Source organism: Loxodonta africana, chromosome X (assembly GCF_030014295.1).
Source record: "Loxodonta africana isolate mLoxAfr1 chromosome X, mLoxAfr1.hap2, whole genome shotgun sequence".
Taxonomy (NCBI): domain Eukaryota; kingdom Metazoa; phylum Chordata; class Mammalia; order Proboscidea; family Elephantidae; genus Loxodonta; species Loxodonta africana.
The window spans coordinates 35079188-35099214 of NC_087369.1; the positions used below are offsets into that span (position 1 = coordinate 35079188).

The 20027-nt window shown below is 37.4% G+C and overlaps 1 protein-coding gene across 5 annotated transcripts in view; it reads right to left on the reverse strand.

Annotated features, from left to right (window-relative positions):
- Positions 1 to 20027, reverse strand: part of DMD (dystrophin) — a 1889362-nt gene that overhangs the window by 54652 nt on the left and 1814683 nt on the right. For 3 of the 5 annotated variants that reach the window (XM_010599731.3, XM_003420179.4, XM_023539126.2), the window contains 5 exons: positions 9808 to 9974; positions 7402 to 7513; positions 5291 to 5427; positions 4603 to 4641; positions 263 to 328 (listed from right to left, as the gene is read on the reverse strand). In XM_010599731.3, the coding sequence (XP_010598033.2) occupies positions 263 to 328; positions 4603 to 4641; positions 5291 to 5427; positions 7402 to 7513; positions 9808 to 9974 (521 nt within the window). The remainder of the gene's footprint in view (positions 1 to 262; positions 329 to 4602; positions 4642 to 5290; positions 5428 to 7401; positions 7514 to 9807; positions 9975 to 20027) is intronic. The other 2 variants (XM_003420180.4, XM_023539127.2) reach the window with 1 other exon arrangement.

Genomic DNA, 20027 nt, shown 5'->3' on the forward strand with positions numbered 1-20027 from the left:
GTGCTCAGTATACAAAACATAACAAGGCTACTAGAAATGCTTAAAGGCCAGGGTTAGGAAAGGTTGTTCTGGACTGAGTCTCTTGTTGGTATCCAAAAACAGCATGCAATGGGATGGCATGCACGTTAGAGGGCCAGTTGATTAGTAAAAATCAGACAAGATTGGGGAAGAAAGAAAAGATTTGTTTAAAATGATTATAGGTTAGCTTTCCTTGGTTAGTTATTTCAATCAATATTTGCCTGGCATTCAACTAGTCTCATACCTGCTAGCATAATGTTCAATGCGTGAATGAGTATCATCGTGTGAAAGCTGAGGGGACGAGGCAGGCCTATAAGGCAGAAAATGTGATTAGTCATAGATACCATCCATTAATGGAGAGAGAGAAAAAAAAAAACCACCAGTTTTGTTATATACATGGCCTAGAATGCTTTTATTCTAATCCTATGGATAATGTACACAGTTAGTTTTTCCTGTATCTTAGATATCACCCAGTATTTTAAATCCAGGTTTGAGAGGTGACTTCTTATACTTACGGCTTTTCTCAAAAGCCATAAAGAAAGTTTTGACTATAGAAAAGGTTAGGGGAGAGACTCCCTAGGTAGCACTTTGTTCTCCTCCCTTGTAATTTCTTGTATCCTATAGTTCTGAAGTTAACACTGTGTGGTTTAAATTTTTTAACAGTTTATATACCTGTGCCATTTATTAATTAGCCACCTTCTTACTGAATGGAAACTATACGTTCGCCTAGGACATAGTCAATAATTTTAGTTCTTGAGAGGCCACTACAGTCCACGACTTCTTAAGATTATATGAATCAAGATGGCTTGGTCTGTGCAATTTTGTAAAGAAGGAATAAATCTACCAGTTTAGCAGTAGGGCCATACTACTACTTCATAGAATAAAACAGAATTACTCTAGAGGTTATATTGTGATATTTTAAAAAAAGAATGGTTAAATTAATAGAATGTCAACTATATCTAAGGTATTTCTCATTAGGGAGGCTATGTATTAGAAAATTAGCACAAATAGACTACGTGCTTTATGGGTATAAATCCCTACTTTTTTTTTTTTTTTGCTCCATTGGCTAGAATTTTGGTAGTGTTAATACTTTTTTCAACCTTTCAAATCTGATGTTAATTATCCTTGAAGTTTTTATATTATCTTCTGGATGAAATTTAGGAAAAAAATCTATCTGTTTGGGAAACCATATTGAGCTTGCGCTTTTTGTTTTAATTGGAATAGAACAAAAGGTCTCTTCTGTTTTTCTCCTGACACAGAACACCCTTAGGTAAAGGCATGGATCCAAAAGTCAACAGGAATCTATTCATTGAGGACTCTGGTTTAACCCAATGTCCAAAGAGCGTTCAAGGAATTGGTCATGACACTGAGAAGAATATGTTTATTTTCTTCTTACATAAAAAAGGGAAAAATGCAGGTATTTTTAGCCAGGCTTAAATAGAAAATGTACTAGAAATTCATATTTCTTAATGAAGATACACTATCATAAGATGATTACAACACACTACAGCAGATAACTAGGGACCTGGCCATCTTCCCTGAGAGAGAAAACTCTTATTTATGAAAACCAGTGTCTGCTAGGTCAAGTGGTACCATAATGAAATTTGGAATGAATTACAAGGACGTTTAAGTTGTCATGAGAAAACAAAACAATGACTACCCAATTTCATAGGCAAATCCAAAGTTATCCATGTGAATCTTCACTACAGTTTTGAAGAGCTAATCTGCTAATTTCCTAAAACCCAGGAGAGTGTTATTAGAAAAATGCTAAAGTTTGTTTTGAAAGCTTTACTTCAGGTCAAGATAATTTATTACTTGGATTATTTGGCTTCTCAGCCCTTTCTTCTGGAACAGACCATAGTCTTTCAATTATATATATTTTATAAGCTAAAAGCCTATAAACGAAAATATGTTAGTAGTGTTTTCCCTTATAATAGTTGCTACCCTAAAAGCGTATAAAAGAAAGAAAACCTGAGATTTTGGAGCATAACTACACCAAGAAAAGCGGACATATAAATCCGAAACACTTTAGGAAAATCTTATATAGAGCTTTAATTCTTACCCTTGAGGATAATCCATGTTATTTTTTTATTAACGCACATAGCACCTATCGCAGCATGCATAAGCACAAGAACTCATAATAACCAGAAATCTAAAAGACTATACTCTAAAGGAGGCACTTATTAAACCAGAAAATGAGCCTGAAGGGAGTAGCAGTCAGAGAAGAATTATGTAAAAACCAAGAATTAGTAAAAGTACAAAACTACTTAGCCTAGAAACAAAACTACATGCAAAGCTTTCTAAAACACTTTCCCAAGGCAAGGTAAAAAACACTGTTCCTCCTTGCCCCTTCTTAAATACAAAATGATATACCCAGAAGGATTACTTCCTATTAAGGTTAATGACCACCGGGCCAATTCTACTCCCCCTCCACCGCCCACCATTTTCTCTTTTGTGAAAACTTCAGTACTAAGTTTCATTCATTCAGAATTCGAAACAGACTAGTTCAAAGAATACTGTTTGACTGCCTGACCTATGTGCAAACAAAGCTTTTTATGTTAGATTTAGTTTCAAGTAATATGACAAGTAGTTACAGGCAAATAAGAGTTTATCTAAGGAAATGCAAAATATCTGTATCTCAAGAAACTTTCAGATTCTGTGATCCATATTAAATGGATTAAATGTTGTCATCGTCACAGGATTTGGCATCGGATAGAATTATTGCAAAATAAAATACCTTAGGATCTGGTTCTTCTGCCTGAATAGGATTGCTTTATAATATATTGTATACATTATCTACCACTCTATGAGTAAAGACTTTAATAACACTACTGGTATTAAAGAAAACATGGACTTAGTCTGCTGAGTTTGTTACTCCCTCAAAATTAGAACTTCTCATTATTTCTGAATAATCCAGCAAAATTTCCAGAAAAAGGCAAAATGGTGGTCTGTTTCAGTTGTTAGAGAAGATGTTTCAATAAAGGATGTTATTAATCTTAAAGGCTTCCAAGTTTAAGGACAACCATCCTCTACTTAAAAGAAGTTACTTAACTTTAAAATGACTGTCATGATTTTTTTCTCTTTAACATATATGTAAAATAAACATGTTCTTTTCTTCCTTCTTTTTGAGAAACTATTATTCTTTGCTTATTATTTTTGTGCTACTTCTAACCCTGTATTTTTAAGAATTGTTCTTTAGTGTATTTGTCTCTTGGATGTCTTGATAGCTTAGAACTTATTCTGACTGAGGATTTCAGTATACCAATTTTCAACATTTCTAATTTATGAAAGGTTCTAACTGTTAGAAACAAATAGACTACCTGGGTTAGGGTAAACAATTACCAACAGGCAAGGAACATAACTGAGTCTAAATAACTCCCCAAGTTGTTTAAAGAAATCATATAGTTCACTGCTTATCACTACCATTCCTTAGATTTCAGGGACACAAAAATGCAGTTTTTGAAAAAAGAAAGGGAAGCCTTTCACTTCCTTTAGGCCAATAATGACTTAAGATAAACCTCAATTAATAGACTGCATTTATCACTACAGGATTAAAAAAAATCTAGTTTAAATAAATTTACATAGTGGAACAATAAAAAAGACTCAATTAAAATTAAATTAAAATAAAAGTGAATCCTTACATAAGCCAGTCTTCCAAATAGGATATTTTCCCTTCTACTTAATAGATCCATCTGACTTTACATAAATATTTTTTAAAAGTTTATACTGAAATACCCAAAAATTTCTTAGAGAAACACCAGACAATATAATTTTAAAACATGCATGCTTTGTTTGCTAATATACAAATCGCAGGCCCCAAAGAGAGTCTTCTAACATTATAAACTCTGAGATAAATCAATTACCTGCTGGTAGCTAATATTCTTATTACTAATACACACCAGTAGTAATAACAAAGACTATAGTACACTTTCCTCCCAGGATAAATGTATAGCTATTTATGAGTTTGAGTATTTAGTTTGGAGAGGACAGCAGAGCGGTTTAGTTTCAAATTTAGAAACCCATGTATATAAAGATTAGTCAACAGCATAGCATAGCCTGATAAAAAGTCCACAGGCCTCACTGAAATTAGTCAACCAAACTCAACATCATACTATAATGCAAATTCCACTGATTTTAAATAGTCCACTTATAACAGGCCCTAAAGAATAAACCATCATCCTCTTGAAGATCCTAAAACATTTAATCTCAAGATATATGGCTACAGAATGTTGTTATGTAATCAGGAGCCTCTTTCCTGCTTACAGTTAAAGAAATACATAAACGTGTCTCCCAGGCATACAACCTAAAACCCAATAACTTTTTTGATTTTCATTTGAACTCAGGTAAGGATTTCTGCTAGTTAGCATTTCACCAGGCAGCCGACCTGAAAATCCCCCCCTGATTTGCCTGAGCTCTGGTAGATGACACTCTCAGAGTCTTATCAAGGGAAGAAAAAAAAAAAAAACTGAAACGAAGGGAAAGAAATTAATATGTTCTGAAGACAAAACCAACAAGCAGAAAAAAAAAAAATTGAAGCGAGCAAATGTGTTGGTGGTAGCAGCACCCTTCAGCAAAAGTACTCACGCAGAATCTACCGGCCAGAAGTTGATCAGAGTAACAGGACTGCAAAACAAAAAATGAGGTGGTGAAGAGAGACACAGGAAAACTCAGCCGCCAAAAAATTACTGAGAGGTCAAAATAAATAAAATCCAACCAATTAAGTATGAACCATGGAAAGCAATAGCCAAACAAAAGTGAAAAGGAAATAAAAAGAAAAACAGTTGTGTGATTGCCATTAGTTTTGGAAAAAGGAGGGGAAGCTTTAAAAGGAGGTGAAAGAAAACCTCATTAGGTTGATCCTGAGGATCGTCACAACTTACTGGAAAAAAAAATGTGACTAGATATGACCACACAACCAGATACAAAAAGACACACGTCTACTGATCTGTGAGGGAGAAAAATCAAAATGGAATCTTGGAATCACTCATTTGTAAACAGTCCCACATTTCTTAAAAGCCTTATCAGGGCATTAGTTGCTGTGACGTGGCTTTTTTTTTTTCCTCCCTGTGAAATAAACTTTAACTTTTGGAAAAGTTAATTTTCAAGTGGCATGGGAAAATGGCGATTGAACATCAGCTTGTTTTTCTTTCGGCTCATGTAATTCGAAAGAAAGAAAGAGACTGTTTGCATCTGGGAGTGAAGGGGGTACTCAGCTGGGAGGAGTTCAAGTATACATCAAAGGAGAGTCTGTTTTGCTTTTGCTACTACTCACGTTTCCATGTTGTCCCCCTCTAAGACAGTCTGCACTGGCAGGTAGCCCATTCGGGGATGCTTCGCAAAATACCTTTTGGTTCGAAATTTGTTTTTTAATACCTTGGCAAAGTCACGAACATCTTCTCCTGATGTAGTCTGGAAGGGAAATGAGGGAAAAATCAGGTTTAAGAGGGTACAATTCTAAAGCAAATGACCACTACAGGGTTCTGCCTCTGTTTTGTAATTAAGGATAGTGTGGGGGTTGAGAGCAAAGGCTTTGGATTCAGACAAACAGGGCTTTGAAACCAGGCCTGGTATTTACTAGTGGAGTTAACTTGAGCATGTTATTGACCTCTCCAAGACTCAGATCAACTGAAAAAGGGAGTAATAAGAGTGCAACAAGTTGTGATGAATAAATAAAGTATACAAGCTATTAGACTGCTCAATAAATGCTTGTTTAGAAAAGTCTTGAAATCAAAAAGTTGACCATAAGTTTTGCCACACTTCATGGTATTTTAAAAACTATTTAATCCACATTAGGCGGGCGGTTCATATCCACCCAGAGGTGCCTGGAATGAAAGTCCAGGGAATCCAAGTCTGAAAGATTGTTGTTGTGGTTACTGAGTGCCATAGAGGCGATTCAGACTCATAGCTACCCCACATGACAGAGCACAACTGCCCCACAGGGTTTTCTAGGCTGTGATCTTAACAGGTCTCTCTCCCACAGAGCAGCTGGGTAGGGGTCCAACTGACAATCTTTCACTTAGCAGCTGAATGCATAACCTTTGCACTGCCTTACAGCCACTGAAAACCCTATGGAACACACTTCTACTCTGAAACACATGGGGTTGCCATGAGTCAGAATCGACTTGACAGCTACTCATTTTTTTTTTTTAAGTCCACATTAATATCATGTTTCGCCTACTACGTATCATTCTAGTCACGGTACATTCCCCATTACTGGCTACCTTTCTGAAAGAAATCAAAAGGAGAAAGACAAACAATTGGAGTATCAACCTGATGATGGATGCCCTAACGCAGAGCTTCTCAAACTTTGATGTGTATGGGAACCAACTGTTACAATACAAGTTTTGATTTAGAAAGTCAGGGGCTGGGGCCTGAGGGTCTGCCTTTCTAATAAGCTCCCAGGCAAGGGCAATGCTGTTGGTCAACAGACCATATTTTGAATAGCAAGTTTCTAGTTTGGAGAACATAGGATTTACATCCAGGTCTCTCAGCAACAAAGTCCATGTCCTTTCCAATTCCCCCAGTGATCTTTCGAAGTTCTTTTTAGTTACTAAACATTTTCCTAAAGCAACATCTGAGAAGAGGGTTCCACCGCTTAATTATAGAATCTTGGGCAAATGACTCAACCTCAAGGCTTCAGAGAATAAAAAGAAAAATACCTATTTCACACAGGGCACTTGAAAGGGTAAACATCTAGCAATTAGCTGGTGTTAGTATATATACTAACAGACTTAATAAGTGTTAGTTGGTAGGATACCAAAATCCACTGCCATTGAGTCAATTCCGACTCATAGTGACCCTATGTGACAGAGAAGAACTGCCCCCACAGGGTTTCCAAGGCTGTAATCTTTATGGAAGCAGACTGCCACATCTTTCTCCCATGGAGCAGCTGATGAGTCCAAACCTCTGACCCTTCAGTTAGCAGCTGAGCGCTTGAAACACCATGACACCAGGGATCCCTTATTGTTAGTACATAAAACAAATAAAAGGTGAGTAACATTGATTGATGGTGGTGGGTTATGAATTTTGGGGACCCCATACACTCCTCTATACCCAGGATGCCCCATGACCATAAGATCTCCACACAACCTCTAGGGTTCTGCAAAATACATGTGAAAACGTATGCCCTACAACTATGCTACGAAAAGAAAAACCTACTTATTCATTCAACAATATCTAGTATCTAGAATGTTCCATTTGTGCCAGATATTGCTTTAGGCACCAGGGATAGGGTAAATCCTGGAGCGTACAGTTTAGAGCCACTTTAGCTGGGGAATATCTGGGAGAACATCTGGGGAACTCATAAATCACATAATTACACGTAACTGCAATGCTGTACAATAACTGAAAGTTATCTCATGCTCAGGAGGGATCTAAACTTACCGGAGTGCAATATTCCACCATGGGATAGTGCATTTTATGGCCTTTTGCAACTCGACCAGAAAAAAAGCAGCTTTGGCAGATGTCATAATTGAAGTGCTTTAGACTTCTGTACCTGATGAAGAACAAAAACAAACACATACGCATTTCTTCAAATTAAATTCCCAAAGAACACTCTTAATAAACTTTCTTCCACACTGACTAAATTCTAGAAACAGAATGCAACATTCATTAGTCCCACAAGGTAAGCGATTAACTACCTCCCTCCAGATATCTCTCGTGCCTACCCTACAGTAAGTATCAAAACATTTTGGCAGAAAGATTATCCTATAAACATATGGATGGACAGGAGGAAACCTCAGCTCTTATTTCAACTCCACCAGGCACTGTTGCAGATTAAGTAGGAAAGTACTGGCAAAGTTCCAGTCTTTTGAAGACCAAATACTAGAATTTGCTAGAACTTCCAGGAGAGATAGATTTGATGAATTGCCTGCCTCCCTACCTATTCTGAGTACAACATTCTCTAAAGCAATTATTTTGAAAAAATATATATAAAGGTAAAGCAATTTCCTAAGACAAAAGAAAATTCAACAAGAGCTCTCCATTCAAGCGAGGCTTGCTTTGATGACATTTTATGATTGACTGACATGGTTCATCTTCAAATAGTTATTGGACAGTCTCTTTTATCACTTTTCAGCAATCCCTCCCCATATCACTCATGAATGATAACTGAAACCTCAAGAAAAGACAAAATTTGGATTAGATGAATTTATATTCTGTAAAAAAAAATTTTTTTTTAAGTACTAGTTGGTACTTTCCCCCCCATTTTTAGAATACTATATTCTTTGCTTCATACTTCCCCTGCCTTTTGCTCTCTCAGATAAGAACCTTAGCCAATTCAAATAAACATATTCCTTACGTCACATATGGGAATGTGGAAAAAAAGCTACATTTTTTTTTTTTTTTAAGATCTGAACCATTTTTTCTTGACGGGGGGAGGACAGGGAAGTGCTGATTTCTAAAATAATCAAATTTGATAAGGGCAAAAAAACTGAATGTGAAAATGCTCTTTGAGACCCTCCAAAGCGTGCTCCTTCTTTTTTATTTTATAAATCCTTCCCCTGCATACAAATCCCACTAGCTAGGGAAGCTGAGAAAAGAAAAATAGGAAATGCAATGTAGGCTCCTGTGGCTTTCCTCCCGCAGCTGCGTGGTGTTCTTACCTGCCACAAACCAGGAAAGAAAGAAGGTATCCTTTGCAAGCACTCCCTACTCACTGTTGTCTATCTAGGCTTTAGAAACTGCTAAAGGTTTTTGTAAAACCTCTCTGTAAACAGCCTGAAGTATGGAAGAATAAACACCAACTGGTAAAAGAGCTCCATGAATGAAAAGCACACAAATGGTACAAAGTAGTTATTAAGAAACAAAGTAATAAAACAAGTCTAAGGAAAACTACAAAAGAGTGTTTACTTAGCTGCTAGGTGGATTCAGAACAGGCACAAGCTATATAGCTCGTTTACACCTTTCTGGCATATTCATCACTATGGAAACCTTGATATTGATCCAGATGTTTAAATATATCATTGTTTCAGAATTAGGATTTAGGATTACTGTTAAGTAAGATTAATTCATTTTAAAATCTCCTCCCCAAACTGGTCCACAAGGCTGAAGACTTATGAGCCAATTGTTTTCCACATTTTAAGAATATCAGAGTAATAACCTTTGATGTTTTATATCTCTTTCACTTTTAAATTTATAAGGCACATTTTCTTTTTTTAGCGGCCTTGTGAATCTTTCATTTACTTGCATACTTTATATTCCCTTGGAAGTTCATTAGGATACTATGCAAAGAATATATATAATCAGATTCATAGATAAGAAGTAAGTTCGAGGATGCTTAAAACAATTATTGCTATTTAAGCAGGAAAAAGTGGTGCAAAGTGAATAAGAGACTGAGCTACTGTGATGGGTCTCTCTGAATAAAATTGTCTCTTAGTTTTATAACTGATCCTTGGACAGTTTCCATAAACAGAAAAGACTATCAAAAAAGGGGAAAGAAGGTAAAAATGCTTTGGTTCAAGGAGGAAGGAAGTACAGTTCATCTATTTCCCTTGAAAAATATCCCTGTGGAGAAAGACAAGGCAGTCCAGTTCAACCAAAACTGTGGCTCAGAAGAGCTGAAGAGTGAAGGTGGAAAGGGACACCTGCCTAATGAGCCAGATCCACCAAAATAACCGAGCGATCAGGGGGGTGACAGGTGTGATGGATGTGCCGGCCCAATCACCTTCTCTCCCACTTTAGAGAGAAACAAACTAACAGCAACTGGGACAGAAGAGAAAAACATCAAGTTGAAAAAAGGTGAGAAACAAGAAGGGGGAAAAAAAAAGACAGTACTTTAGTCCCTAATACCTGAATCCAATGATTGGGCACTCCTTGCAGATGTTGCATTTGGCCTGATGCTTGGCAGTTTCAGCAGCGGCCACTCTGTGCAGGACGGGCAGCCACACCATGGACTGGGGCTCTAGTCTCATCCAGTCTAGGAAGAGGGCTGCTTCGATCTCGGGCTTATTATTGGCCTGCAAGGACCGGAGGGAGAGGGAAGGAAGGCAAAAGAACACAAGAGAGGATGTCAGTTCAGGTAATAAGTTAAAAGACAAAAATAGAATAGTTGCACAGTGAGGCCTGCTTTTCACAGCTGGTTCCTGCAAATGCCCCCCTAACGTCCACATGAGCCACCTACCCCAAAGGCAACGGTAAACTGCCATCACTCTTTTTACTTCTAGCTGACAAGAAAACAAAACAAAACAAATAGAAAAAGTAAAGCAAAATGCACACTTAAACGAGACTATATTTAGTTCCAATTTTTAAATAGCTGGTAAGTTTTAATAGAATATAAGTCTGCCAGGAACATTTTAATACTTAACTTTTTTGGTTGTATTATATAATGCATTCTTATATACCTATATACATATGTACACATATATGTATAATACTTGTATTATTTTTTAATACATTTTAATGTGAGTGTTTACAGATAAAATTTCAAAACAGGAAAAGAAAAAACTCAGGAACTATTCATTTTTTTTTTCCTACAGAACCTATTTCTCAATGTTTCATAGACTAACAATGAAGGGGCTTTAAAATTCATATGGTTCCAAAGTTTCCTTTTACAGAAAAGAAAATTGAGATATAGGTCTGAAAAGTAGCTTTTCAAAGGCCATACATACAACTAACTAGCAGCAGAGCTGGTACTAGAATCCAAATCTCCTGGCCTAGTGCCGTTTTCATGGTGTCTTGTTGCTTATGTCTGTATGTCTCTTTCATTCTTTCTCTCTTTCAAAGTCTAAGTTGAATAAAGACTGTCCTCCGATAAGAGTATGGAAGCAGATTGCCACATCTTTCTCCCACCGAGCGGCTGGTGGGTTCGAAACGCCAACTTTTCTGTTAGCAGCTTAGTGCGTTAACCACTGCCCCACCAGGGCTCCTTACAATGATCTTAGAAAACTCTAAATATATTTACTCATCACTTGACTTATATGTTATTATAGTCATGTATTTTAATTATATCTTTTTTTTTTAACCATACAAGACTGTGGGTTAATTTTTTATATTGTTAGATTTACCCACATATTGCCCCCCCCACCCCTTTTTCCCTTTGCTTTTCATTGTTTCTGGACTCTCAAGTCTTCTGTCTGGGATTGCTTGTCTGCTGCCTGAAGGACATCCTTTAGGATTTTCTTTAGTCAATGTCTGTTGGTGGCAAATTTCTCAGATTTTGCATGTCTGAAAATCTCCCTTTTATATCTATTTATTTTTAATTGCACTTTAGATGAAGGTTTACAGAGCAAATCAGTTCCTCATTAAATCATTACTACAACTTTTGTTTTGTGACACTGGCTGCCAACCTCACAACATGTCAGCCTTCTCCCCTTCGCAACCTTGGGTTCCCTATTACCAGCTTCCTGTCCCCTTCTGCCTTCTTGTCCTTGCCCCTGGGCTGATGTACCCATTTCGTCTCGTTTTGTTTTATGGGTCTGTCTGATCTTTGGCTGAAGGGTGAATCTCAGGAGTGACTTCAGTACTGAGCTAAAAGGGTGTCTGGTGGCCATACTTCTATCCATATTCTTGATAGAGATCTTCATTAACTATAGGATTTTATATTGAAGGGACTTTTGGTTTTATTCACTTTTATTTTGTTTCAGCACACTGAAATATTATTCCACTTTTATCTCACTGTCCCTGTTGCCACTGTTGAAGGTTATCTGTCCTTTTCCTGTCTTTGTCTCTTTGGTCTTCTGCACTTTCTTTGTGTTGTGTTTCTAAGGCTTTATTTATACTGCTTAGGATTCACTGGGCTTCTTGAACCTAGGATTTAGTCTTTAATCAGCTCTAGAATCTTCTCAGTCCTGATCTCAATAGTGCCTGTTCTCCATTCCTTCTCTTGTCTACTTGTAAAACTCTGTTACATAAATGTGAGAACTTCTCAACCATTTCCATTCGTTTCTTTGAACAAGTCTTTCCTATTTTTCATATATATATATATATATATATATATATATATATATATATATATATATATATATTGGAGACCCTGGTGGCGTAGTGGTTAAGTGCTACAGCTGCTAACCAAAAGGTCGGCAGTTCAAATCCACCAGGTGGCTCCTTGGAAACTCTATGGGGCAGTTCTACTCTGTCCTATAGGGTCGCTATGAGTCACAATCAACTCAACGGCAAAGGGTTTGGTTTTATATTTATTTATTTATTTATCCTTCTCTGCCTCATTCCTATTAATTCCTTCTAAAATACTGTCTGGGTATTTATTCTTTCTTCAGCAGCATCCATTTTGCTGTAAGCCCTAACAGTAAAGTTTTAAATTTTGTTAAGTGTGCTTTTTAATATCTAGAAGTTTTACTTGGTCACTTTTAAGGTCATTTTAGAGTCTGTGCTTCTCTGCCAGTATTTTCTAATCTTGTTTTTTTTTTTTTTTAAACATGGTAAACATAGTTGGTTTTTTAAAAACTAATCTCTGAGAATTCCAATATGTGAAATTATTGTGGGTCTCCTGTGGTCTGCTATTTTTGAATGCTTAATTCTTTTTTACTATGTACTAACTGACCTTACAAATATTTTCTGGTGATAATTTGAGCCCTAGGATGAAGCTACCTTCTCCAGAAATAATTTTTATTTGTTTTGTCTAAGAACCAAGGGGCACTACTTGTTCCAAGGCCAATTTAAATAAAATATACAACATGTGACATTTAGTATCAAACAAGTAATGAGCATTTCAACTTGAAACCCACGTTGCTTCTCTTTGAATGTGGTTTCCTAATAAAGAATCTATTCACATTTCAGAAAGAAAGGAAGTAGGGTTTGGACTGACGGGCCATTTGGCTTGCACCACTGACCACGTCAACCCGTCGTTATCCCTGATTATAAATTTAACAACATTATAATGAGATGTTTAACCTTGGATTTCCTAGCTGCAAAATGGTATTAATTCAAACTACTGATGAAAAGCTTTTTTTTGAGTGCTTTTTTCTGGGTAGAGTACCATCACAGAGGTACTCTGTAGAAAATTAAAAAGAAGACGAAAAAAAAGGAAATATAGAACCTAATGATGAAAGGGACCATGCAAGTAAATTCATCCTTTTGGAGTGGTCACACAGAGCTGGAAGACCTTCAGAAGTGTCTAGACCAAACTCTTATCCAATGCCAGTGTGTTCTTACAGCCATTGTATAAATACTGCCCGTGACAGGGAGTAAGTATCCTTAAAGGATGATCTCGAACCTTTGTGTACCCCTGTTAAAAATGGTGCTTCATCACACTGAGCTGAAATCTGCAAGCAGAGTGGATAGGAGCAGAAGTTCCAGAGTCAAACCACATGGGTTCAAATACCAGCTTTGCCACTTACTAGCTGTGAGAGCTTGAGAAAATAACTTTATCTCTGGGTCTTAATTTTCCTCTGCTATGAAATGGAAATATTAATAATGCCTACTCATTGGGTTGTTTTAAGAATTAAATGAGTTAACAAATGAAAGGCACTTGGAACAGTGTCTGGCACGTAGCAAGAGCCATGCCAGTGTTTGCTATTGTTATTGTCATTATTATTATCCATTTGTCCAGAAACCCAGGCGTTCTCAGCCTCTGTACAGCTCTTTAAATATTTTACTAGGGCTGTCATGTTTCTCTATGCCTTCTTATCCATATTCCTTTTATTTCTCCTATGACGTGGCTTGGTTTGCCATTGTCCTTTAGAAAACTATTCTCCAAATGTGATCTGCTGGGACTAGTACCTCGATGTCTCTGGACGGTATAATTGGATTACTTTCTTTTGTTCTGTACTGTAAGCTCACACAGGGTTTCTACTCAACTAAAATCTCTGGGTCAGTGTTTCTCAGTGCATCCAGCAGATCAATCACCCAGCAAAACCCTTCATGAAAAGAAGGTCAAATTAATTACGGAAACATTGCACATTATATCCGCCTCTTAAAAATCTTAATGCATGTTACCATATTAAAAGTTAAGAAGGTCGTCAGTAAAGAAACACGTTAAACTTTGTTTGACCTCAGAGTTTCCCACACATATTATTCAGTGATTCCCAAGACATTTAAGAGAAAAAACAAACAAACAACTTATAAGGCCTGTGAACACCACAAAGTAGTAATGTCCTGATGGGCATTATGGGAAATGCAATTCTTGGCTGTTTTCAGTGATACTTCTACTCTGTACATGTTCATTTGGGATTCTGTTTCCTTTCACTTCTGTCAAGGACTTTCCTGTTAGTTTGGGCCCGCTGTGCAATCTCATCAATATTTTTAAGAATCCTGACTCTTATAGCCAGTGAATTAGCCATTTGTCCCAACTTCACATGATTTTTATATTTTAAAACATATATTCTCTCTTCATCACAAAGTCACTGGTGAAAATACCAAAAACAGGCCAATGTCAAACATGAACCACACCACTATAGCCACACCTCAGGTCAACACAAATCTATCATTTAGTCCTCTCTGGTTGCTGAACTCTGAATGACTCTCCCCAGCTATATTATCATCTAGTCTCTACTGCATATGTGGGGACGCTTTGCACATAAAGACACAATGAAAGACTTTGTGGAAAGATTTGCAAGTGTTCGGCTACAATGTGTCCTACAGTAATCCCTTGCTCCACTGGTCTAGAAACCAACCTTATCAAAATAATCCTTTTTAGCCTAGGAGACAAAACATTATAGAAAGGCAGTAAATCAAGGAGAGTTACTAATTTATTTCTATTTAAAATATTGTTTAATCTGAACCTACATTTTTTTTTCCTGACTGATATTTAAATGGTAGTTTGTTCAAGGATGGATTAACAGCCATACTGCAGAATGAGAATTCATGCTTAACATACAAAGTGTCATAATAAAAAAAAAAAAAAAAAGCTTCTGTTAATTCTGGAAGATGGGGAAAAAATCTGACCATAAGTCAGCAACAATGTAAATGTAAAAAATAAAAAGTTAACACCAGGTCTGTGGAGTGTAACTAAAGGTATAGCTGGTAGGACATGAGGGAATTATCTCATTACTCTTAGTATTGTTCACACCCTTCCTAGAAAACAGTGTCTAGTTCTGGTGGCTACAGCTGACCCAGAACTTAGAGAAGGCTTGGCAGAAAGGAACAATGATAATTAAAGGGTTTGAAAGACCTATGAGAACAGCTTAAGGGAATTGGGATTTTTTAGCCAAGGGGGAAAAAAAAAAGAAAGAGAGAGAATGAGCAAGAAACAGAAGCTGAAGGGGTGATTTAATAACAGTTTTCAATTATGTGAATGGCTCTCGCATAGGGGCCTGTGACCAGCTGTTTGATTCCTCCACTGAGGACAGAACAAGCAGAAACAGGCTCAAGCAGCATGAGGAATTTACGCTGTAATTCACACGGAAAAATTTCCTGATACTGAAGGTTGTTAAAGCATTAGTGTGAAATCACCAAGGGAAACTGTAGAAAGTTCTATAGATTCTCCTGTGCTTAAAGGCTGGAAATTCTCAAGGTTCTTTCTAGCTCCTAAAATGCAAGATCCATCATTTTGGCTCTTTTAAAACTGTTCACCTATGCCAACTGACAGCCCTGAAGGCCAGATTCGGGAATTCACATTCTCATTCTGTTTCGATCTTTCACTTTCACTACAAACTATTCTGTATCTTAGTGGTATGGCCCTTTTCCTTTTGTCTGGCAATAAAGAAAGAACACATTAAAAAACAAAACCAAACAGGCAAGCTTCTATAAAGATCTTACAGAACTAGAACTAAAACCTAGCAAAAACTACATTTCGATCATTCTAGAAAAAATAACTAGGGATAGATTGGAACAGTAGGAAGCTGTTATGGTCAAAAGACAGGTACAATTGCATTGGGCTGTGATAAACCTTCAAGGTGCCATTATTTATTGACATATGTATAGACTTAAAATATCTTCTCCTCTTGGTTTCAGGGATGACCTTGCCCACATCCCTAAATGCCAGTTCCAAACCATCTAAGCAGAAACTCTTAGAACGGGCCATTTAGCCTTGGTTTTTCTTTTTGTTTTTGCAATACCTCCTTTTTTCCTCTCCTATGGCTTTTTTATGGCATTCCTACATCCAAAAAGAGCAGAGATACCATAGCTCCTGTAATTGTGATAGCCACAGTTTGTAAGTGTCTTGGGTTTCCCCTCCCTCTTTGTTGATCCTCACCTATCAAAAACTATCCATAGCATGGAGGCTGGGGGAAGAAATCAAGCTGGCATCCCTGTTGCTTTGTTACAGAGGATTGAGGTGGTTTTATACATATATCATCTTAACAAGGTATAAAGACAATTAAACACACACACACAGTTGCTGTTGAGTCAATTCTGACTCATGGCTACCCCATGTGTTTCAGACTAAAAGTGTGCTCCATAGGGTTTTCAATGGTTGTGACCTTTTGGAAGGAGATCACAGGCCTTTCTTCCTAGGCCCCTCTGGGTGGATTTGAACTGCCAACCTTTTGGTTAGTAGCCAAGTGCTTAACCTTTTGGGCCACCCAGGGACTCCAAAGACAGTTTTAAAAAGTCCCAATATCTGGAATGTCTAGCCAAGGGATTTAACTACCAAAAGCAAGTTAGGAGTTAGGGAATTTGCCAGGGCTCGGAATAAGTTTTGAGTTTCTGTCATGATATGTTTTCTGTAAGTCCTTGCACTGAAGGGTCAGGCCACAAATGGCTGCCAGGGGTCAACCTGAATACTCATTTTTCTCTTAGGATAACAGTATCAACTCATAGCTCTGGAAGAAAAGCAATGGGAAAATAGCTCAGCAAGCTCCATACCCGAGCTACCCTAATATATATATATCCTAGTTTTAAGAGAATACAATTGACATCTCAATTGTGAGGTTTGTGAAAATCATGTCAAAACTTAATAAACTGCAATAATTAATACATAGATAAGTAAACATTCTGCAAGACTGTGCCTAGTAATGCTCAGACGAACCCTGGAAAACAGTATTTATCTATACCTTCTTAGTATCCCTCCTAGGCTTCTGGTTACTTACAGACAGGAACTATGCTTCTAGAACCTCCATAAAAGTTCACTGAATTGAACCATGGGTGAGAATTAAGCTGCAATATGACAAGGATGAATAAAACAAAGGATTATAGGATCTGAATGTGGTCGGGATGAAAAAAAACTGCCCAGTCATCCAGAAGAGCTAAAATATTAAACTTTTAAGAAGTGTCTAAGAAGTAGACAAAAATACATACATTCTCAAACTGCCCAAAGTTTATTTTTAAATATTTTTTAAAATAAATGTCTCTTTGCTGGTTTGTATGTTATAGTATCATATACAAAGCTACATAGGCTACTTCTAGATTTGGAAGGTATGTTTAAAATGATCTGGCTTCAAATGTAGGTTTAAAATATAGGAATACACAAAATTCACATTGAGTTCCCTGAATGGAACCTCAAGGGCAGACAGCTGTCCTCTGGAGCAGTGCTTCTTAACCAGGGACAACTCTGTCCCCCCAGGGGACATTTGATAATGTCTGGAGACTTAGGTTGTTAGAACTGGGGTGGGGGATGTGTGTTACTGGCATCTACTGGGTAGAGGCAAGGGATGCTGCCAAATATCTGACAGTACCCAGGACAACTCTGTACAAAAAAAGAACAATCCAGTCCAAAATGGCAATAGTATCAAGGTTGAGAAACCCTGCCCTAGTGTTCACATCTTACATTACCATGTTCATTTGTCATAACTAAGAAACCAGTATGGCTAAGAGCTCAGCTGCTAACCAAAAGGGCAGCAGTTTGAATCCACCGCTGCTCCTTGAAACCCTGTGGGGCAATTCTACTCTGTCCTAAAGGGTTGCTATGAGTTGGAATCGACTTGAGGGCAACAGGTTTGTTTTTTTGGTCTAGACTTCTCTGGGAATGCTGAAGGGCACCCAACAGGCAGGCAGCTATCCTATAGAAAACAGAAGCTCAGAAGCCATGATAGGCCTGTTGAACTACTACTTGGAAGGGAAATAACATACTGGTTAGTATATTATGGATACATGGTATAAAAAGGACTAACAAATAAAAAAATCCGAACTGGAAGTCACAGGGGAACATGCTGCATTTTGTAGACCTTGATTTTATAGATCAAGTTGTTTCTCAAATAGATAACTCTATGCAATGTATTCCAGGATAAATGTTGTTGTTGTTAGGTGCCTTCGAGTCAGTTCTGACTCATATGTACAATGGAACGAAACACTGCCAACAGAGAGGAACCAGTACTTTAGAACAGTTAATTATATGAGATCAAAAGGGCGAAATCTGCCCAAAAGCTAAGATGAGAAGGCAGGAAGGATTAAGAAAACTGGAGGAAAGGTAACGGAGAACCAGGGGTGAAAATGGGGAGAGTGCATGGAGGGGATCGCGACCAATGTCTTGGAACATTCTGTGTACAAAATGTCGAATGGGAAACTATTTGCTCTGTAAATCTTCACTTAAAGCCCAATACATTTTTTTTTTAAAAAAAGAAAGAAAGAAACAGGTAAATTTATGGAAAACACTGGGGGTAAACAACAGTTTTTGAAAAAAGGCTAATCTCTCCTTCCTGGCCATTTTCATTCTGCTGTTTTCTCTAGTAAAATGTTCCCTCCATAAATCCAAATAACCATTTCAAGGTTGCTGCCATTGTTAATGGGTAATGGCATTAGTAGATGAAAACCCGACTTTCTGGCCCTGATTGTACAAAGCTCTCATGCTTGGAAAGATTTGCTGAATCGAAATTTGTCAAAACCTGTTTTGTGAATTACAGTCTGTATACAAAGATTTAAAACTACAAGGAGAATGGCTTGTCAGGGTCAGACAGTGTAGGACAGGCAGTTCTTGACTGTTCCCTGAGCTGTTATTACAATTTCTTTAACAACCTCTAAATCTACCAAGGGCATCAGTGGAATATTTTACATAAGAGAGAAGTCTGCACTAGCAACGAACATAAAAGGAGGAACAAGAAGAACAAGTTGTAAAGAATATTAATGACACTTCTTCCAAACAATTTCAATTTTTATGAAAATCAAATGAATGATTAAAAAAAAAAAACCTCCTATAAAACGATACGAAACTGCCATGTAACAATAAAACAGAAGAAAGGTGGCATTTTGATCCCCTTAGACACAAGAGACTTGTGTTTTACCTTTGAGCTGCTAAGGAAACTATAGTATAGGGGTTCAAGGGATCATTTATATGAGGTTCCACGCACTGTTTTTTTTTCACATCCTGCTCTCCGTCTATGCTACGCCTCTTCAGAGAGTGGTTGGTCTCATACGAAAAGCCACACTGTATGTACAACATTGTTTTCTATATCTTAGGGCTCTGTTACAAGAGTTACCCGGAAGATCAGGTAAGACTTTGCTGATAATGGCCAGGCTTTGAAACAAGAACAGTAATTCATTTCCCTTTCTGCCTTGTCCATTTATAACTGTTAGCATATAATCAAAGAAACTGGGAGATAAGTAACTGTTGGGATAATTTACTTTGACTTATTTTATAGATAAGAGGCTCAAAGAGGTTAAAGACACAGTTCAAGATGGTCTATTAATACGAAAATACGTATTTCATATTATAACACAAAAATAGTCTTAAAAAGGGAAGACAAAAGTGATTTCCTGTGGGAACATACAGACTGATCTCAGAAATCTTTTGGATCATTAACTTGTCTGACAATTGTCATTCAGTTGATTCCAACTCAGGGAGACTCTATGTGCGCCAGAACATAACCATGCTCCATAAGGTTTTTGGCAGCTGATTTTTCAGAAGTAGATTGCTAGACCTCTCTTCTAAGGTGCCTGTGGGTAGATTTCAACTTCCAACCTTTTGGTTAGCAGCCAAGCCAAGCGCATTAACTGTTTATACCACCCAGGGACTCTTGAGAGTGCGAGAAGCTCTGATATCCGCATAAGCAAAGCCTACATAGGACAATGCCCAGGTACTAAATCTTGAAGTGAATTCTATTCTGATCTACTGACAACCACAAGAAGGTACATGTGAATACCCAAAAGCATTGTGGTAAATATACACTCAGAGTTCCTCTGAGTGCCTCCTTTCCACTTTCTTTTCGCATCACCTGTCCTCCCCACCATTAGATGCTATGGCA